The sequence below is a fragment of the Mytilus galloprovincialis genome, chromosome 6 (genome assembly GCF_965363235.1).
Source record: "Mytilus galloprovincialis chromosome 6, xbMytGall1.hap1.1, whole genome shotgun sequence".
NCBI lineage: Eukaryota > Metazoa > Mollusca > Bivalvia > Mytilida > Mytilidae > Mytilus > Mytilus galloprovincialis.
In genome coordinates, this window is record NC_134843.1 from 81,923,292 (window position 1) to 81,946,393 (window position 23,102).

Consider the following 23,102-nt stretch of genomic DNA (forward strand, 5'->3'; position numbering starts at 1 on the left):
GCATCGGAATTCAATCCGATTGAGCAATGTTCATGTTTTGTAGTCTTCAGGTCTCAGTTTAGTGCTTTTAAGGATGTGCGTTGTTTGTTTCTTCGTGAGTTTTATTTTCTTTTTTGCATCAAATAAATGTTTGTTCCTCGACATATACTTCTATAGTCTAATTCGGTAGGTCACATTCATGAAAGGGAAGGGGATTGTAGTTACGACGCAAGGAACATATCCGATATCATTTGTGAAACGGTTATTCCATAACGGTCAACCAACTCGTGATGGCGTCCGTAAAATTTACGAAGGGATGATTTCAACTTCACCATTAGGAACTCTTGGTTTAATAGCTTCCTTGTGAGCAGCAACCCTCTTAGCAAGAAAATCATGATAGGAAATGCAAGCACGGGAATATCGTATCAATTGGGAAATATATACTCCGTATGTAGGTGCTGCTGGAATGTTGCTAGCTAGGACGCACTACAGGGTTTATTACTTGGCAGGGAAGCACAACATATTATTGTTACTACAGAATACTGTTTCTTAAGAAAATAAAACGACAAACAAAAACAAAAACAAAAACAACACCTATGACAAACTTCGTGTCACCACAAAATAGAATTGAAATCGACATTATTTGTGAGTGACCATCAAGTATTTAAAATCTTCTTATCATTTGCAGAAACAAAAACTATTTTCACTGAATTACCTTGTAATTCACGCCTGTAGCACTTGCTACTAGATGTACACACTTTACAATACAAGGCATAGTAAAAAAAAATAATGTGTTTATCTGTGAGATAAATACTGTTGAACTTAATATGACTAAAAAATAAGAATTTTTCAGATTCATATTGTCCCGAAAATAAATACAAGGTTACACTGCAACTTATGCATCAATTGTTGTCCTTACTTAAACAATTATGTATAATGTGTTATATGAAATATTTTTATATCATATATCAGCAGTCAAAAATTTAAAAGAAAAATCGTCCATGGAAACCAAATTGACAGGAACATATTAATTAAACAAACGTTTGTTTCAGAAAGCTATATTTCAATTTAAAGATTTACTTCTTTGTGTGTTACATTCCAACAGAAAATCAATTATCATGTGTTTGGATCATAGGGAAACGGAAAAATCCAGCTCAAAGTTTAACCATTAGAAGCAAAAAACAATTTAGAAAGTAATAGACATTGTATTCATATAAACAAAATAAAACAACCGTATAAAATTAGAATGTCGTTAAGATAGGAAGGCACCGAGGGAACAATCAAAATTTATTAATCGAAGCAGTGATAAATGTTTCGTTGCTTAGCTGATTGTGATGTCTCTTTATTGTCATTTTAAAGAGCTATTGTTATAAATGTTTTTATCATAAAAGTTTAAACATTTTTTTTTACAGCAATTGGGAACAATTCCGACATAAAACATATAATTTTGTTATCTCATTACACACTAGTAAAATCAATCGAAATGAATGAAACTGTTTATTGAAACATAAAGGATTGTCTATACATAAAATGCCTTAGCTGAATTTAATACAATATTTCGGACGTTTTGGTTTTTATTGCTGCTCAGATCAGCTTCTTAATCATCAATGATATTTTATATGAAGACAAAATGCGCATCGGGCGTACTAACATATATAGTCGCTATGTCTAAAATATTTATCTATCTTGAACGACATGCTACGTAGCTAGCCTATCAAAATGGCGTCATTAGTAAAAACCTCCCCAACACCGTTTTGTATTCCCTAGATAGCCTGATTTTGTGGGCTATCTAGATCTAATTAGCGGCTAGGCTAGCTATACGTTCTATAACCGAAATATAGGTAGCGCTACGTAGCAGCTACAATATTTAAAACGCAACCCTGGCAGGTAAAGAAAAGAAAAAGTTGATTTTATGTTTTTATTTTCAATTTAAAGTTTTGAAATTTCTATATATAAAAAAATACATGTATGCACAAAAGAGACATATAAAAAGTAACGCGACAGGAATGAGCGGACAAAGCATGCATGGCGTATACAAATATTGTCAGTGATTGTTAATGAACTCTGGAAAGTTAGGCATTCTGGTTTTCATGCAACATCATATTACGTACTGCCAACAGTTCAAACGCATTTATTTTTCATAGTAGGTAAGGGTTGAAAATGATAGAGGTGAAACACTTTATATATACAGTTGTGGTAGCTTTGAGCTAGATCAATTCAATTTCACCATCATATATATTATGTATGTAATAAGTTTCAGCAAATTTTTTAAGAATTTTACAGTCGAAGTAAAACAGGACAAATGTTTTAACAGTTAACTCAAAACCGATTGTGCAAGACTCGAGGCGATATTGAGCTTGCCGTGCGTGTAGTGGATAGGTAGATGTTTTTTAAATGTATTTTGACTTCAGTATGTGCTTTGGGTCCTTGTGTCTTTGCTTTAATTGCTTTAATATTTCATTGAAGTAGAGCAAATATCAGCTTTCATTATATGTTTGTTAATTAAACATTTGAATATCAAATGACATAAAAAGTCAAATTATTTGTGTCTATCAATTTTATCAACTGACTGTGAAACACAAAAATAGAGTTTAAATTGAACTGCAAGATCTTTCTCGAAAATAAGATAGTATTTTACAAAAGTTTCGTAATATAGAAATTAATGACTTTAATCTTCAGTAAAGCGATTAACATGACAATATTTATTTTCGTCTGTGGATAACAAATGTATGTACACAGTAATAGCGTTGGTACACGCAATAACTTCTTATAGTATTAATATGATAAAGTTGTTTATGCAGTTTGGAGCACTTACTTATTAACCACATTTGTAATATATCAAAAATAGCTAACACTTAGTACACTTGTATTTATCTTTGTTGTTTTCCTTTAATTTCCTTTAAATTTTAATTAACTATTTAAAAACAAACTACATAGAATCATAGCAAATGGAGGCTATGATTGTTTTTTTTCTTATTTGTATTATAAGCATTTTTCTTTAAAATCAAGTCTAAAGAACCATGCAAAGCATTCACGAAACTTATTTCACTGAACCTGTGAGTTAATGTCTGCTCAGTGATTCTTGTGGCCACAATATTTGAAAAACCTTCCAAATTGAATGTTCAAAAACATCGTTAAATTATTTTTTAAAGACTGTAAACCGACCTTTATATTGCAAAAGATTCCCTTCATCTCTTTATTAAAATTATTTAATTCTTATAAAAGTAATATTGGTTCGGATTCAAACAAAATTAACGTTATCCCAAAATGCACAAGCAAACTAAAATATGTAGCAATGTTTTCTGTCAATTTCTAATAACAATTATAATTGATAGTCATTTAAATTTAGATAAAGTTCTAGTTTTACACATTTTTGTTCAAAGTGGTTGCCGATTTCGACATATAGGCTATTGACCGTGGACGCGGTTACCTCGGAAGAATGTGTTGACCACAAAAGGATCAAATATTATAAATGATTCACATAAACTCATTTCTAAAATTGTATCCCGGAATGTACCATTCAACGCCCCCTTTCCATCTCTAATATCCAAACCTTGTAATCAACTTAGTATATTCTTATCACTGAATATGATTTTTATCAACCAACGAAGCATTTCAGTTCAACATCGTTAGTGTACTCAGGGATTTTATCCTTTTAGTTATTAGGAAAATAGTGATTGGTATTTGTTTAAAATCCTATTTATAGAACTGAACTTTTTATAACATCATGCATGTTAGCATTACACTCTCATATGCAACACTATATTTATACAATGTGAAGAAAGAATCCATGTATCAAACCCGTTCCTTTAATAACACCTCAGTTAGTGCTTACATTTCCTGTATCACAGTACTTGACGAAATGATATACCTAAAAATGTTAAACTTCTCTAGAACTGACACTTGTAAACAGTTCTCACCAGAGTCTTTGACAAACTTAATGATCTTAGTTAATCAACTGTCTATTTGGTGTCAACTTTCCATTCTCGAATACAGCCTGCTTCATCTAACATAATACGACAGACTAGACCTTATAGTACGACTATTATACTGTGATGTAATATCATTTCCAAAAAAATCCAAACACATCTATGAAAGTTAACGATTGAAATTTGTCAGTGGTTTTTCAATTGTTCCTTTGATTGATAGCGTTTGATTTTGTCAGTTTTTATATATGGACTTCCCTTTTTGGAACTTATTTTAGAGTTCAGTATTTTTGTTATACTCAGTGGCGGATCTAGAAATTTTCATAAGTGGGTGCCCACTGGCTGCCTAAGAGGGGCCCGCTACCGTCACGCTTTAGTGATTTCTAATATAATCAACCAAATTTTTTATCAAAAGGGGGCCGAATCCCCTTCCCCCTAAATCCGCCTCTGATACTTTATACTTCACTACACAAGGTCCACGTTCGCAATATTTGTCGTCCATCTATAAAGTGTACAAGTAACAGGGTATGTCAAATTAACATTAATGACACATCACACCTTGTCGTCCATCTATAAAGTGTACAAGTAACAGGGTATGTCAAATTAACATTAATGACACATCACACCTTGTCGTCCATCTATAAAGTGTACAAGTAACAGGGTATGTCAAATTAACATTAATGACACATCACACCCATAACAAACAAAACAAAACCAAACATCATCTAGAGATAAAGATGCAGACGGTTACCCATTCGTTCTTTAAAATAATAATATTTTATATGTTTGTTAATGTAAAGTAGTTACTTCTTAGGAGAGATATACAAAGTAAATATCTGTGATATTTGTAATAGATATGAAAATATAATACATCTATCAACGGCTCAAAATGTCAAACATCGTAAATTTCAACACGCCTTTCTTAAATCAGTAGCCTATAATTCAGTGGTTGTCAAATGTGTTCCTTTTCTTTTTTTTTTGTAATGATTTTTTTGTTTTTCGTGTGAATTGTCTTAAAGCTGACTATATGGTAAAGGTTTGTCTCATTGTTGAAGTTGTGGCACAGTGGCCATTAGTTTTTCTTTTAGAATCATCTTTAAGCCCACTAAATGGCAAAGGTTTATCTCATTGTTGAAGTCTGCACGGTGGTTTGTAGTTGTTTTAATCTGCTTCATTTGGATTCTGATTGATTAAATGGTTGCCTTATTGGTAATCCTACTTTATCTCATTATTCATTATACATGTTTTATTCAATTATACGAAAATGCATGTCTTTTTTGTACTTAAATAACAACTTTCTCAACTGATTTTTTTTGGTAGTTTTTCGATGCATTTACTATGACAGGAATGCTAAAGTAATTCCACGACTTAGACAATCATTTAGTACGAGGTTAACCATTCTTATTAGTATTCATTACTATAAATGTAATCATAGCACAATCAATTAACTCAGAACTAAACAAACATAGGAAGTCTATCAAAAATGTTGATGAAAATTCACGTATGGCTTTAGTCGCTATGTTAATGTTTGGTATCGTTATGTAAAGAATCAGATGTTCTCTGCAGGAATAAAAATTGATACTACTTTTATTGAATATGTCACTTAAATTATTTTGGACAGTGGAGAAATCCAATAAAACACTCTACACTTCTAACAAAGAAAAATAAGACAAGTGTTCAAACAGTCTACAAAGTTTATAAGATTCAGTACCCTTCCTATTTTTTTGTATTATTTTATTTGTATAATAAAATTAACGGTACCAATAATAAAGCAACAGATGCACATTTCGACAATGAATGTCTCTGCCGTGATCCTCGAGGCAAAACTATTTGTATATCCAAAATCTAACAACAATGTTAAATCTGCAAATATGCGAAAGTCAACTTTTGTGTTTCCCTCGCCAGTTTTCGAACTCATGCTTTTGGGATATTTTGATATTTTGTGTCCAGCGCACAAGACCACTCGGCCTCCTAGACTAAACTTAATAATTCAGCTGTCGGTGGTATAGTTTTATCTTTCTTCGTCAGCAGAATCAAAGAGTTGCAAAAAATATAATTATATATACACTCAATAAAGCAATACAACCATTTTATCTAAGATAATTTTCTTATTTTGGTTTATTAGAATCTTCAATTTAACACCTCAAGCCAAAACAAATCCAATTCATTTTTCCAAGTCCAAGATTGGATACAGCTATTATCTGTTGTAATGTCTAAATAATTAATCCGGGATTTTAACACTTGGCATTAACTATCAGTCGGTCGAAAATAACATTCAATTAAAGATGAAAATTTTATGGTTTTGTTAATCTATGATCAGACATATATAAATGGTGATTGTGGATTTCATTATTGTTTAAGGGCTGAGTGATTTATACTTGTTTAAACTCGGTTAATGGTTTGAATTCAATGTGAAAGTAAAGAAAAATGGCCAACATCTTGTGTTTTAAGATGCATAAAAACAAAAACAACTAGACAAAGTGACGCCCCCGCACTCCACTCTAAAGTAACTGTATTATAACAAAGTCAATTTTGAAACTTCTGTGAGATATTATTGTGTCTGGGAGACATAATAGATTCCCCCCGCAGATGCAAAGTGTTATTTAAAAATAAATTTAACCGCTTAAAAACCCCAAAAATAACAAATTTAAAGTATCTCCCAAAAGAGCAAATTTGTAGCAATTTGTAGGAGGAGTTAAGCTGTATAACTATATACCCATAATGAGACGGATACACAGACAGGCAGAGGTAAAACAATACGCACCCCAACTTTCAGTTGCGGGGCATAACAAAAAACGGTTAATTCATTCTCAAACAATAAACAAACTAAAACATTAGTGATAGACGATATCAAAAACAACCACTACATAGTAAAGTTTGGTATTGCAGCACAGTACAAGAACAAACGGAAAAGAAATGGTTGGAAATGGCTTGTCAAATAGGTACAAAAAAAACCTACATTAACACAAAGATACAAAGTACTGATCTAAGAGTACACGCTGACAAATAGTTCAGATCCCAATTTCAATTACCAATAAAACATGCATATTTTCCAAAATTTATTCATCCACCCCGCACCTCCATCGGATTTAGTGTACATACATTATAAACAGACAGGGTAAGTTATGACCGGGTTAAATGTCAAAAGATAAGTATCGACAGGATGAGGTATGAAACGTGTCCACGGATTGTACTCGTAATTAAAACACGCGGAAGCATTTTTAAATGACACCTGAACAAATTGTTTATACCATAATAGTTGTAGCTTAGAACGAAAACAGTTTGTATGCTTTCTATTTCTAATTTTCATCATATATTACAACCATCTCACTAGTATTTACCAGCTAAAGGTCACAGAGAATGATGTCTGGTTCCTTTACTTGATAACTAATCTCCGTCAATGTCATATACCAAATATATTTCTTATTGTTTTTAGTATGTGTCTACTTTCAATACATCATTATCTTTTCCTCGGGTGACATGTGCAAGATTCTTTTTTCTCCAAACAATCATAGAAAAATAATATTCTTCTTTATTGTCCTACATTGAATCGTACTCAATGGTTTATTTTGGGGTCTTTAGTTTGTTTTGAATACTGTTGTTTGTGTTTTAATCGTTTTTCATTTTTTTCCCAAGGCATTGTCAGTTTGTTTTCGACTTATGTTGATCTTTTATGGTGGATGATAGATTAAAAAAAAAAAACTCAATCTGCATCAGCAAGTGTAAATTAGGTTCAAAGCTTATTATATATTGTCAACGCATAAGTGACAGCGTTTTGTTATTTTTCTTTAATATTATTTCTCATTTGTTTCTACGTACACATGTATAAGTATTACCGATTAAATCTTTACTTTTAATTTCCTATCAATTTAATTTAATGTTTCTGTTATATCTTAAGGTTTGTTGTCCAAATAAACATAAAATTGCCTTTCGATACCATCATTGACATCTTTCCGATTGCATGTTAGTTACGTAAGCACGTCACTGTTTTGATACGCTATGGTGTGTCTGTCGTCTATGGAATATGTTCGTTGTTGTTCTGCGAGTCGACTATTATATATATGTGTGTGCGTTTCTCTGTGATTAATGTTCTTGTTGGCTGTATTTCTGTCACGAAGCGTTGTCATTTTAGCGATATTTCTTTTAAATTGTCATAAAGCGGGAGTTTTGGATAGCCATTAAACCAGCTACAACTTTCTTAAAATTTTCTTAAAATGAAAGTCCTGTATCAAGTCAGGAATATGGCAGTGTTGCACTTCAGTGTTCCTGTTGTTTCTTTGTGTTCCTCTTATAGTTTATGTGTTTCCCTCGACTTTAATCAGAGGGTAATTTAGGGGGCCGGGGCCCGCCCCGCCCCATTTCTGTGAAAAATTTGGTTGATTATGTAAGGAATCACTGAAGCATGACCGGAGTGGGTCCCTCTCATGCAGTCAATGGGCCCCCACTTCTGAACATTTCTGGATCCGCCACTGTTTATACCCGGATTTTTTTCATCCCTTAACCGATTTATGACTTTTGAACACGAGTTTACTACTGTTATCATTCCATCCATAAAATGTTTAAAGAGATAATTCATGCCATGTAAAAATGTTCAACAAATCTAACATGTCTTGCAGGGACTATTTCTTAAACATTTTATTGGAAAATGAAATTTGCAACAAAACTTGAATGAATTATTTCTCAAACATTTTATGGGATAATGTGCAATTCTAGTAAAGATTTTCTAGGTAATATAAGTGAATGCTTCACTTGTACGTAACTGTATGAAGAAACCGTTTCAGCAAATCATTCAAGAAATATAATACTTTGAATAAAATGAGTACTCAACAAATATATAAACAGGTTGATTTAAAACTAAAATCTGTTTAATGATGAAAGCAGGAAAAATAAGATATACACATTTATGCAATGTGATTGATATTTATCTCATACATGTAGTTTTAAGAATCAAAGTCGTATCAAATGACAGATATACGATGTAATTAAAAAGTGTACAGGAAGCATAAGCTTCATCCTATGACATAACATTTTTACACTCAATTTGTTTGATTAGATAATGAAATGTTTCTTTGATCTAGTGTTCACAGTCCACGTGGTAAGCTGTAATTAGGTCAATGAAGTATACTAAATGTATTAGTATGAGCCGGCCTTTAGTACAGCCACTGCCATTGATCCTGTAACGACAGCTCCCAGGAGGAACCCTAAGGCTCTTGATGGTTGTGGCAAGGGGATCAAGTACGCAAATGTGTGGAAAATTCTAAATCCGGCAAAAGCACGGAAATGCATCAATGCTGTCGACGGGTCTGGTTTTGTGCAGACATATAGTAATCCAATCAAGACGAAGGGAATTACGTTCTCCAGGTCATTCAGATGGCATCTAAAATTATAAATACAAAATTATTACAAATATACCATAATTTATTTATTACATCGTATTCGCATTTCATTTTATATTTTAGTCATTGATACTGCATTTCCCCTTTTGCATTAGAAATAAATTGACTATCATACAAGGAGGTTTAGACTAAATCTTGTTGATTGATTTTTGTTGTTAAACGTCACTTTAGCACCACTTACTAAATCAAAGTTTTTATTGGTGCCTTGAGAAAGCTGAATTGCTCCAACAGAACCACGACCTTAGACATGGAAACTGGTTATTCTAGTCAATTAATGTTGACCTATAGCTGTTTTATCCTAGTGAAACTGGACTCATTTATTCAAAATATGCTTAAACATTCTACCATTTACAAACCTTCTAATGCGTTCCACTGTAGCATTTAGTACTGGTTTTCCGTCATCCCCTGGCTTCCTGGAGAGCTTATAATCTTCTGGGTTAGCGAATGCCTAAAACAAAAAGAGCTAATTAAAAAGAGTTTTATTAGGGTCTATAAGGGTAACCAGGCAAAACATAGAATGAAGGGCAAATACTACAGAAAAATTGGCCAAATACTACAGAAAAATTGGCCAAATTGATAAAAATAGAAAATATAGAATAATGGGATGCTTTAAAAATGTTAAGGTTAGTTATAAGGGAGTCGGGTTTATAGAAACAGTTGTTTTGTTTCTGTATTTAGTTTATTAAAATTAAGGAATACAGAATTGAATGAACCCCCATCTAGACCCTCAATTGTGATTGATTCTTTTTCAGATGCAGTCAAAGGTCGGTATTTCTCGTTGGTTTCCTTCCCAAATTCAAAAGCATGCTGATAACAACAATGAATCGACCTTTGGGTTTTCATAAAAATACGCTGAACCTTTTTAACGTTCTATATTCACACGAATATTTAAAGGAGTTTTTTTTTTTTACCAAACTCGGGACATCCCCCCTCTCTCGACTCTGATCGTACGTGAAGCATGCTTGTTAAAGATGCAGCAAAGTTTAAAGCACACTAAAATTTGAAACATTACTGATTTTGGTTGCCATGCATAAACGTGTTTGCCACAATATTAAATTAAAATGGAACAGTCATTTTTTCTGAAGAATTACGATTTTCTAAATTCTAAGTTTTATTACTTGAATTCATCCAATGAATTTTTTAGTTACTGTAGTACAATTTTATTTTAAAATCTTCAGAGACATTGTCCTTTATGTATGTTCCGGACCATATGAGTATTTGGACCATACGCGTATGGTCATGACCATATGGGTATATACTCATATGGTCCGACCATACGCGTATGGTCCGGCCGTACGCGGATTGTCGGGGTAATTAACACTCTGTTACAGTTTACTTTTAAACTCTTCATACGGTATGACCGTTCATTAAAAAGACGCTATCATATGTGTAATTTTATTATTATAATAAAAGGATATAAGCTCAATAAAAAATTGAAGTTTCACATAGTTAATCGTTTACTTGTCAAAACTATAATAAACACATTTAATACCGATGGTCATTACCGATTTGTTATGACGCGTGAATGACAATATGTCGACTTTAAAAAAATTAATACCAAAACATTCTCTAAGAACTGTTACACAAGAAGTCACTGAAAAGTAACATAGTTTATTTAAGTTTTCTTGTGAATATGGTGTATTGCTGTCATGTTACGATATTTGAGATCTAAAGCTTCTTAAAAACACCGTAGACATATCGGAATGGCCCAAGACCTCGGTATCACTGTATACAGCTACCAAACTTCTAGCTTTTCACTCGCAAACACAAGGTGTAAAATGAAAAAGATCGTGCACAACCGAGACTTGCAAATGCAAATCACTTGCTATGATACCGTGTTGAAGTAAATGTCACCCCCAGCCTACTTGCAAGAATGTAATTAGCGATGAAAATTATTAAGTATGGCATCAATATTTAATTTTTACGTAGTATTTGAATTATAAAATAATACATTAACCATCATTGTTTTTTTAGATAAAGTTTTTGTATTATTGAAACTTTTATAATGTAATTTAAAAAAAAAATACCTACATGGTCCAAATACTCATATGGTCCGGCCCGTTAATAACCAAACGAGTATTATACTCATATGGTCCGGAACATGTATACCCTACTCCAGACTACTATATATTTATAGCAGTCATCTTGTTTTAACTGAAAAGCCCCTGTGAATTGTTTTTAATAGTTATCCCACAAGGACGCAGTGTGTCAGTGTAAGATCACCCGATGGCCGGAGGCCAGAGGGTTATATCACTGACACACCAAGTCCGAATGGGATAACTATTTTACATCCCAGCTGTTTTAGATTAGATGGAAAACCATTTACAATTCATAAAATCTAGTTTAGAAGGCCACACAACCATTATAATATACTTTATATATTACTATATGGTGTATACCCTTAATGACGAGTGGATATCAAATAATGTCAACTCGCCCAACTTGCCAATCGGCCCACACTATATCGCCACTTTATAAAAAAATCGCCCCACTCTTGTTTACCGACTCGCCCCACTTTTGAAAAAGTGTAAAATCAAATTGAACAACCAGTCTGAAAACTCATTTAGACCCCGTTCACACTAGCATTTTTTTTTATCGATCAAATTTGAATCGACCTAAATAAAACCAGTTAGCGTTCACATTATCTTTAATCATAACGATCTCTATCGGTCTAAACCCATCCACTGCGTTCACACTACAATTAAAAACGCAATCGATCTAACCTTTTTACCCGTAAAACTGTAAACATTGTGTATTAATAGAACTGATTTATTAAATTCATCTATTGATAGTCTGACACACACACACTTGAAAAAAATGGATAGTGTTATTGTTTCTCCTGAATTTTGGTACAGGTGTTATTGCCGTTTTCTTTAATTTTTAAAAAATATCTGTAGTAACGAAGTTACAACACGACGAAATATTGCGGTTCCTAAAAATAAAAAAATCATCATAAGAAAAGAAGACACAGATTTCGCAAATCTATGCCTCGGCGAAGACAAAATGTTTTCAGTTTGTTTTAAATGTCTGTAAACAGAGAAATATGGGTTAAACAGCGAACCTCTGAGATAGTTTTGGCGCTGTACATGCGCATACGTTATTTTCGATTCAATCGTACTAGTTTAAACCGATCTCTGCGTTCACATTTAAAGTAAGATCGGTTTACTTTAGATCGATTCAATCTAAACTACCTCTTTTGGTGTTTTAGTTTAGACCGATTAAAGATCGATTCAAAGCGTTCACATTGGCCCTTAAATCGATCTAAAGTGAACCAGTCTAGTTTAAATCGATAAAAATGTCCTAGTGTGAACGGGGTCGTATTAATGTTATTAACGAAAAAGGTTTAAACCCCACTGAATAAAGGTTTGACAACTCGCCCCACTTATAAAAAGATCTTGCTTCTTTTAAGTATGTCAAATTACTATTAATTCATATCCAGTCGTCCTGGTGTAGTGGTATGTGTCGTGGCTTGATATGCTAAAGGTCTTGAGTTAGAAGCCAAGCATACATGTATACAAGTGGATTTTTTCTACGTGAATTTTGATAGATAGTCTTTTCCGTATAATTACTTATAAGTTTTATAGTGGATTTGACATTCCCGCCAAAATGTTACAGAACAAAGGAAAGCATGCATAACAAAGAAACTCAAACTGGGGTGATCTGGTAGGGTGATCCGGCTCAGATCACCCCTGTTAGAACGGTTTATTCAACCTATGCCAACATTTTGAAATTTAGGTATCAAATTGTATGAAAAAATGTTGGCATAGGTTGAATATTTTTTTACAGATTAAGTGTTATAAAAACATAGATTAATTAGGAGCTAATCAATCTACAACCAGTTTAAATCTAGCGTTAAAGTATACTCAATATACAATTCCTTTTACAAGTACTATAGCTAGTGAAAATGTAAGTAATTGTGTGTGATGAGGATCTCTAAAAATTAATATAATGAATTAATCGGTGCATTACGTTTGCGCGCATTACCATTACATTTGCGCGCAGCTTTTGATTACAATTGCGCGCATTTATTTGACAGGTAAACTCAGGTAAGCTTAGGTAATAATACTTATTCGTTTATAAATGTATTCAATTATTTTACGTAAAAGTACCCTTTCCGTTAGTCTAAGACACCTACTCAGCCACGAGGACTGAGGTGGAAGTGGTATTCCAAGCAGGATACGTCGGTTACATTATAGTCTATCAATACGGAAAGTATAATATCCATCATATACTAATGATCCCCCCCCCCCCCCCCCCCCGATTTGCTTTAAAAAAAAACCTTCAAATGTTCGGCAAAACTTTACAAACTAACTTAATTATTTACGAATTTAAAACGATCACTATTCGGGGTGCTTGTTCACTCTGAAAAATTCGCAATGAAGTTACATGTCTGCTGTTAATTATAACGGTATTTATCATGAACACTTTATATTTTGTCGTAGAAGTTAATATAAGCAATATGTAATTAAAATATATTTTCAAAGTTAATGATTTATCGTCATATTTATTATGAAAATAATAGTCATTATTTTATATTTTTATATAATTTATATTTTATTATATTCCCTTTTTTTTACCTGAGTTTACCTGTAAGATAAATGCGCGCAAATGTAATCGAAAGTTGCGCGCAAACGTAAAACATTTTAATCCCCAAATGCGCGCAAATGTTATGCGCCCGAATTAATGGGTAAAGAAAAGGATTTTATGATTTTTTTTAAAGTAGCAATAATCTAGTCATATTAAAAGTTTATCAGTATCATTTTCATGAATAAAATAAAAAATATATGATAAAATATTAAATTTAATTAAAATACGTTCCTTCAAATACAATAAAATACAACATTATTGATACTCGTGTATTTCATAAATACTGACTCATGTAAAATATCTATTATAAATGTTCACTATTAATTCCTACACATACAGAGAATAAGATAAATTTCACTTATATGATTGTCTCAAAAGTCATAGTATAAGCATAGACATATAATACAATTATTGTAGTTTATGTCTCTGGTGTAAGATATGATGCTGCATCTGTCCAATCAACTGGTGTCGTTTTGCTTTCCTGTGGTCTCTGGGGCAAGTTTCACAAAACTATCTCATGAGTAAGACATGTCTTAGGATGGTTTTACGGTATATTCTAGTCCTTAGAGGGTTTCACAAAGTGGTCCTAAATTTGGACATCTTTAAGTTGGTCACAAAGTAAGGACTACACGAGAGGATTCTTGTGATGGTCTTAGGATAGTCACAAATGTGTTTATATAAATTACACTCATTTTTTATATTAATTTTGCAAATTATCTTATTCTTACATCATGTATCTAATTATCAATTCGAATGATAGAGTTCCAAGTAAGAGGCACAAAATTTCTATAATTCTCACAACCCAATATAATGAATAAAAAAACACAGAATACTTTTCAAACCCAAAATAAAGTAAATAAAGGGTGCACTGTCCCACTGGAAAGTCATTGCCTATAAATGAACCAAAAATCATTTTATTTGATATTTATCTTAAATTTTATATTGCAAAATTAAAGTGATTTAAAAAAGTTTCTGTTGCAGTATGGTATATTTATATATTTTGTTGCTTGTTGATCGCAAAGTATGTTTCATATTAAATACAACAAAATTATGAACACAAATTATCCAAAAAATTGCACAAATGTAAGCTTTTTACTTATATTTTTCTTAAGTATTGTTATATTTAAGAGTTTAATTTTTAAAATTTAGTCAATTTTTTTTATTGTTGATTTAATATTTGATTCAAAAAAAAGTTTCTATTTTACAATTATGTCATTTTAGATATTTTTGTATTATTCCATTTTTACTACAACATAATTTTGCAAATACTTTATTTTTGTTTCTGAATGTTAAAAGAGTAATATTTAATGCTTAAATATACTGAATGTATTTTACCTTAATATATTAATTAATAATTGTTATTACAACACCTTTTGTATTTTGTTTGTAGGAATAGATTGAATATATTTTTATCAAATGTTGGCATAGGTTGGAGACACCGTTAGACACCGTTAGAACAAAGGAGCTGGGATGTAATCTTTAAGATTAACTTAGTACACTCCTTCGTACAGCATTATAAGATAATGTTAAGATAATTTATTTAAAGGTTTCTGCATGGTGCGAATTCTGCCTATCTCTACATTTTGCTTATATCTATCAATAAGCGTGAGAAGGCTTTTTTACGTTTGTCGTGTATATAATTAGCTTGCATATACGACAGACAAAACATTTCACACTGAAGAAAGACATTTACGATATGATTTTTCCTACTTCCTGGTTGAATATGGTCACGAGTACACCTGTATATTTTGTAATCTATTACATCGGTTTTCTTTTTTTTTTTTTTATCTCATCATTGTACTGAATTATATGATTTAATATGGCAAACTTAGCTTAATAATGATTTCAGAGGGAATAAACTATATGGTAACAAGCTTAGAACTTTTAGACTTTTTAAAAGCAGATTTTGCTTAGAAAATTACCTTTTGCAGTAAAATTTTAGATATAGACATTACTTAACGAAATTCCGTATCAGTGCTCACGATTTAGAGATTGAGAGGGGAAGGTACAAAAATCTGACAGTGTCATAACGTATCTGTAAATAGTGTGGTACTGAGGTTGAGGATGAAATTCAGTGCCACAAACTTTCAAATATTCGTTTCAACTTTTTAAATGAAAAAAAAAACAAAAAAAAACAACGGTTTAAAAATTTTTAGTGGATTAGATATTAAATCACAATTAATTTGGCTTATGTCCTCCTGAGATTACTATAATACTGTGTTATAGTAGTCTCAGTGTCCTCTGAAGATATTTTCATACTCCAGAAACTCGGAGAATTATTGGAAAATTTATCCTCATATAGGAAAGTTTCCTTAAATGATATATAGATATAGTAATGCCCAGTGACCCTTCCCCTTTTAAACCTAGTTGTATTATTAAACACTGTGCTTGTTGTATTCTTCTACTTGTCTTAATAACAAACATGATAAATATTATATGTTTTTTATAACATTGTGTCTTAATCATATTGAATCATTTGTAATCATGTGTGTGTAATTAATGTTGATTGTTCTGCTCCTTGTGGGCGCTTTGATTAGCAATAAAATATATTTGATTTTGAATTGTTATTGTATAAATAGCATCCGGTTACACGCGTATGATAAAATTTTTAATCTGGGACACCGTACTAAGTAAACAAAATAAAGTATGTAGGTGTATGATCTACTTATACTTACTCGATTTTTCATTCTGTTAACTGATGTTAGCAAACTCATGGCCATTGTTTTACATATCACAATGCAGGAATAAAAAGCAAACTGGCCAAATACAGGGTTGTTAAATGTTAATAGGTCCGACATGTTCCTTCTCGACTAGACAGAAATAAACTGGCCCTTCAACTATCTAAATACAAGCAGTCACAGTAGGAAGTAATGTATGGCAAGCAGTTTGGGTTTATTCAATTTCACTATATATCTTTTAAAAAATAAAAAGTATACTACGATATATTGTATTCTCTTTGAGATATATTATGCAATTTGAAGTTAATAATATATCGTATATACTTTATTATATAGTTTATTACCTTTTATTATAATTTAAGATATCTTTTTAAATCAGTTTAGATATATTGTCAATAGTTTTATAGATTAGTTCAATCGAAAATACCTCATTATTTCAAAGACCAGTCTGCACCAATCATTTCTTGTACCTATATACCAAACCTAATATTGCAACTAAAATTTTCAATTACAAACACGTTTTGCAGGATCTCAGTATTGACGACTTCAAGTCTAAGCCTCCTGATTGCACTTGTGCTAGTTCCCAATTCACATATATATGGCACGCCGTTTTTATATTTATTCAAATTTGAAGATATCTTATTTATTTAACAAGATATCTTATTAAGTATTAAGATATCTTTAATTTTTATAAGATATCTTATTTAATTTGAAAGTAAATAAGATATCTCTATTAGTTTATAAGATATCTCTATTAGTTTATAAGATATCTCTATAATAAGTTAATAAGATATCTCTATTAATTAATAAGATATCTTATAAAGTATATAAGATATCTTACTTCTTTATAAAGATATCTTTTAAATACATACTTTATAAGATATCTTATTAATTAATAAAGATATCTTATAAACTAATAGAGATATCTTATTAACTTATGGAGATATCTTATATATTAAATAAGATATCTTTATAACCAATTAAATAAGATATCTCTATAAGTTTATAAGATATCTCTAAAAGTTTATAAGATATCTCTATTAGTTTATAAGATATCTCTATAAGTTAATAAGATATCTCTATAAGTTAATAAGATATCTCTAAAAGTTTATAAGATATCTCTATTAGTTTATAAGATATCTCTATAAGTTAATAAGATATCTCTATTAATTAATAAGATATCTTATAAAGTATATAAGATATCTTACTTCTTTATAAAGATATCTTTTAAATACATACTTTGTAAGATATCTTATTAATTAATAGAGATATCTTATAAACTAATAGAGATATCTTATTAACTTATGGAGATATCTTATTAAGTAAATAAGATATCTCTATTATTAACTATATAAAAGATATCTTATATAGTTAATAAGATATCTTATAAATTAATAGAGATATCTTATATTTTAAATAAGATATCTTATATATTTAATAAGATATCTTTATAAACATTTTAATAAGATATCTTATTTAATATATAAGATATCTTATTTAATAAATCAGATATCTCAATTAATATATAAGATATCTCATTTTGTTATTAAGATATCTCAATTAGTTTATAAGATATCTTATTTAACTAAATAAGATATCTCGAAATTGAATAAATATAATAACGGCGTGCCATACATATAACCCGGCTGGCAACGTTATTATCGGTGACCTCAACATTGTTAGTAACACTTCCCTGCGAAATGTGTTATCGAAAGATCCAAAATATCGTGAGCCGAAATCCATCAATTGGAAATACAACTTTAAAATTTTGATGGATTCAGTCGAGGATTATGCCAGGCAATGGGCTATAAGTGTGAGAAGGAAGACGTAGACCCTCTTTCCGAATGGATTGAGGCAGTGAGGTCGTTGATACAAATTAGAATTAAGAAACCGAATGGGTCTATCAATGCCCGTGCTACGTCAATCTTTAAAGACCCTAATGTTGCAAAACACTTATCCTACCTTCATGACAAATATGTTGTTGTCCCCGCAGATAAAGCCCCAAACAACATCATTTTTGTGTGTAAAACTCATTACATTAACTGCTTGATATAAACGAATTGGGTATCGACACTTGGAGACCCAAAACATACCCTCACGACACTTACCAAAGAGGAAATCCTGGATAATTATAGGTCTGTTGTATGTTCCTTTCGAATTTCAACCAAAGATAATGAACTGGATCTTCCATCACTGTATTGGATACCTACACTGCATAAGTGTCCTTACAAACAACGGTATATTGCTGGGTCTTCCAATTGCTCCACGAAACCTCTTTCTAAATTATTAACATCTATTTTATCACCAATCAAAGACGGGGATCAAAGTTATTGGGAAACTGCCTATTCTAGAGGTGGCGTGAATCAGATGTGGATACTTTAAAATTCAAAAGATCTTTTAGAGTACATACAATCTATCTTTCATCTTGTAATAGTATTAAAACATTTGACTTTTCTACACTTTATACAAGTATTCCACATTCAAAACTAAAAGACAAATTGAGAGAGTTGGTATTGCTTTGTTTCATCAAAAAGAATGGTCAACGAAGATACAAGTATCTTGTCTTAGGATGGGATAAATCTTCCTTTGCAAAGGATCAAACTGATTCAAACAAAAAAATTCTCTGAAACTGATATTATCAAGATGCTTGATTTCTTGATTGACAACATATTTGTTACGTTCGGAGGACGTTTTTTTTTCAACAGACTATCGGCATTCCAATGGGAACGAATTGTGCCCCTCTTCTTGCCGACTTGTTTCCTTATTATTATGAGGCTGACTTCATACAGGAACTTCTTAGGAAGAAAGATAAGAAGTTAGCAATTTCCTTTAACTCTACTTTCCGCTACATAGATGATGTTCTTTCACTAAATAATTCAAAATTTGGTGACTATGTCGAACGCATATATCCCATTGAACTAGAGATAAAGGATACAACAGATACAGTTAAGTTTGCATCATATCTTGACTTACATCTAGAAATCGACAATGAGGGTCGATTGAAAACAAAACTTTACGACAAAAGGAATGATTTCAGCTTTCCAATTGTGAACTTTCCATTTCTAAGTAGCAACATTCCAGCAGCACCTGCATACAGTGTATATATCTCCAAATTGATACGATATTCCCGTGCTTGCATTTCCTATCATGATTTTGTTGATAGAGGATTGTTGCTCACAAGGAAGCTATTAAATCAAGAGTTCCAAATGGTGAAGTTAAAATCATCTCTTCGTAAATTTTACGGACGCCATCACGAGTTGGTTGACCGTTATGGAATAACCGTTTCACAAATGACATACCTTTCATGAATGTGACCTACCGAATTAGACTATTTCCCGAATTAGTTATCACATAAGCAACACGACAGGTGCCACATATGGAGCAGGATCTGCTTACCCTTCCGGAGCACATGAGATCACTTCTAGTTTCTGGTGGGGCTCGTGTTGTTTATTCTTTAGTTTTCCATGTTGTGTCATGTGTACTATTGCTTGTCTGTTTGTCATTTTCATTTTTAGCCATGGCGTTGTCACTTTATTTTCGATTTATGAGTTTGACTGTACCTCTGGTATCCTTCGTCCTCCTTTTATAGACTCTTTATATGATATGATAACTTCTGAAAGATATCTTTAATAAAGTCATGGTAAAAATTAAAAACGACAAGAAGACAGTATAGAAAACAACGAAGAAACTCAAGACTTAACAACACAAACTCCACCCAAAACGGGGGGTGATATTAGGTCCTCCAAAAGTGTAAGCATATCCTACTCCACATGTGGCACCTGTTGTGATCCTCATTTATCCCGATGATAAGTCGATAGGTCAGATGAAGGAATTACAGTAACAAATTGCAATTTGGAACACATCCGTCGACATCTTTGAAACAGATACTCCATAACTGTCAACCAACTTATTATGGCGGCCGTACAATTTTCGAAGGAATGATTTCAACCTCAGTCACCACATGAAAATCTTACGGGATCTGCCTTGTCAGCAGTAACACTCTTTCAATGAAGTCATGATATCGAAATGCAAGCTCTAGAATATAGAATTATGGCACACCGTTTTTATATTTATTCAAATTTGAAGATATCTTATTTATTTAACAAGATATCTTATTAAGTATTAAGATATCTTTAATTTTTATAAGATATCTTATTTAATTTGAAAGTAAATAAGATATCTCTATTAGTTTAAAAGATATCTCTATTAGTTTATAAGATATCTCTATAAGTTAATAAGATATCTCTATTAATTAATAAGATATCTTATACAGTATATAAGATATCTTACTTCTTTATAAAGATATCTTTTAATTACATACTTTATAAGATATCTTATTAATTAATAGAGATATCTTATAAACTAATAGAGATATCTTATTAACTTATGGAGATATCTTATATATTAAATAAGATATCTTTATAACCAATTAAATAAGATATCTCTATAAGTTAATAAGATATCTCTAAAAGTTTATAAGATATCTCTATTAGTTTATAAGATATCTCTATAAGTTAATAAGATATCTCTATTAATTAATAAGATATCTTATAAAGTATATAAGATATCTTACTTCTTTATAAAGATATCTTTTAAATACATACTTTATAAGATATCTTATTAATAGTGATATCTTATAAACTAATAGAGATATCTTATTAATTAATAGAGATATCTTATAAACTAATAGAGATATCTTATTAACTTATAGAGATATCTTATTAAGTAAATAAGATATCTCTATTATTAACTATATAAAAGATATCTTATACAGTTAATAAGATATCTTATAAATTAATAGAGATATCTTATATTTTAAATAAGATATCTTATATATTTAATAAGATATCTTTATAAACATTTTAATAAGATATCTTATTTAATATATAAGATATCTTATTTAATAAATCAGATATCTCAATTGATATATAAGATATCTCATTTTGTTATTAAGATATCTCAATTAGTTTATAAGATATCTTATTTAACTAAATAAGATATCTCGAAATTGAATAAATATAATAACGGCGCAGTGGCGGATCCAGAATTTTCATAAGTGGGGGCCCACTGACTGACCTAAGAGGGGGCCCGCTCCAGTCACGCTTCAATGATTCCCTATCTAAGCAACCAAATTTTTTCCCAAAAAGGGGGGGCCCCCCTAAATCCGCCTCTGCGGCGTGCCATATAGAATAGAGGCTACATATAAATAGTGTAGCGAGGTAAATTAGATGAAATAAATGCAACGGCTTGCATAAAACGAAACTACACTGCGTGTGGTTAAAAGTTGGAAAAAATGTTGTTTGAAATGAAAATTCTTTTACTAGAAAATATTTAATGCTTTAAGTAAACCAAGATAATGAAATAGTAATGACAATATATGACATATGAGAAAACAGTTGATGTGTGAAATAGGCCATCACATACATCATGTATTTCCGTTAAGTTTATACTAGTATATCAATCTAATTATTTCGTTTTTAATATACTCCTTACTCAATACGCGTATTGAGTTTAACGAAATCCCAAATCTATATTTTAATTAGATTGGTTATATATAAAAAAAATCAGAAATTCGAAAATTGTTCTATATAATGCATCACGCTAGTATTAGATCTGAATGAAAAGACACAATCTTATTTGATGTTTTGACTTATTTTAAGTTGATTCACATCGCTCCATTTAAAACAAACATGACAGAGATAACAAACAACAGGATTTGAATTACAAACCACATGGTATGATATTAATGCGTTTTACATTAGTCAGAATGTAAAAATTGCCAGTAGGAAAAGTATATTAATAAAAAATGTTGATTAATTTTTCTTTTCGAATAGACGTCTTAAAACAAGTCATTGCATACAAAACTATTCCTTATTCCAACAACGAAAATTATGCATATTCATGTAACTGTCGAAGGCCGTACTTTGACCTATACTGGTTAACTTTTACAAATTGTGACTTAGATCAGAGACATATATATACACATGTGTATATATGTCTCTGCTTAGATGGAGCGTTGTCTCGTTGGCAGTCATACCAAATATTATTATATTTATAAACCTTACGGTGTCAAGGGTACATAAAGAGATACCATTAAAAAAAAATTTAATAATCGAGTGTAATGGATCTGATCATCAACCATATTAACTCTATAGATACTCATAAATATACTATATATATATATGCATATTAAGGGACGACATCAAAAGATCGATGTAGGATAAAAAACTTAAATCAAATAGTTTGGGGGTGGGGGTGGGGGTCAACATTGCTGCAAGTTTTGTTAATCTAAAATCGATTTTACATATATCCCAAATTAAGTTAAAGGGGGGGGGTGTCAGTAAAAAAACTATGTGAATTAAGTTTTTTATCCTTCATTGAACTTTTGAAGTCGTCCCTAAGTTTGGCAACAAATGGTTCTTCACATGATTTTTGTCGAGCCTTCGACTTTAGTCGAAAAAGCGAGACATAGCGATCCTACATTCCGTCGTCGTCGGCGTCGTCGTCGTCGGCGGCGTCCACAAATATTCACTCTG

General features: G+C 31.3%; 1 protein-coding gene across 1 annotated transcript; it reads right to left on the reverse strand.

Moving 5' to 3' along the window:
- Window positions 1–8,752: 8,752 nt before the first annotated feature.
- On the reverse strand, window positions 8,753–16,749 carry LOC143080496 (microsomal glutathione S-transferase 1-like). The gene is made up of 3 exons (XM_076256359.1): window positions 16,564–16,749; window positions 9,658–9,749; window positions 8,753–9,282 (listed from the first exon to the last, which is right to left on the reverse strand). Exons 1-3 carry the CDS (start codon window positions 16,684–16,686, stop codon window positions 9,039–9,041), a joined length of 459 nt encoding a protein of 152 aa, XP_076112474.1. The 5' UTR covers window positions 16,687–16,749; the 3' UTR covers window positions 8,753–9,038.
- Between the last annotated feature and the right edge of the window lie 6,353 nt (window positions 16,750–23,102).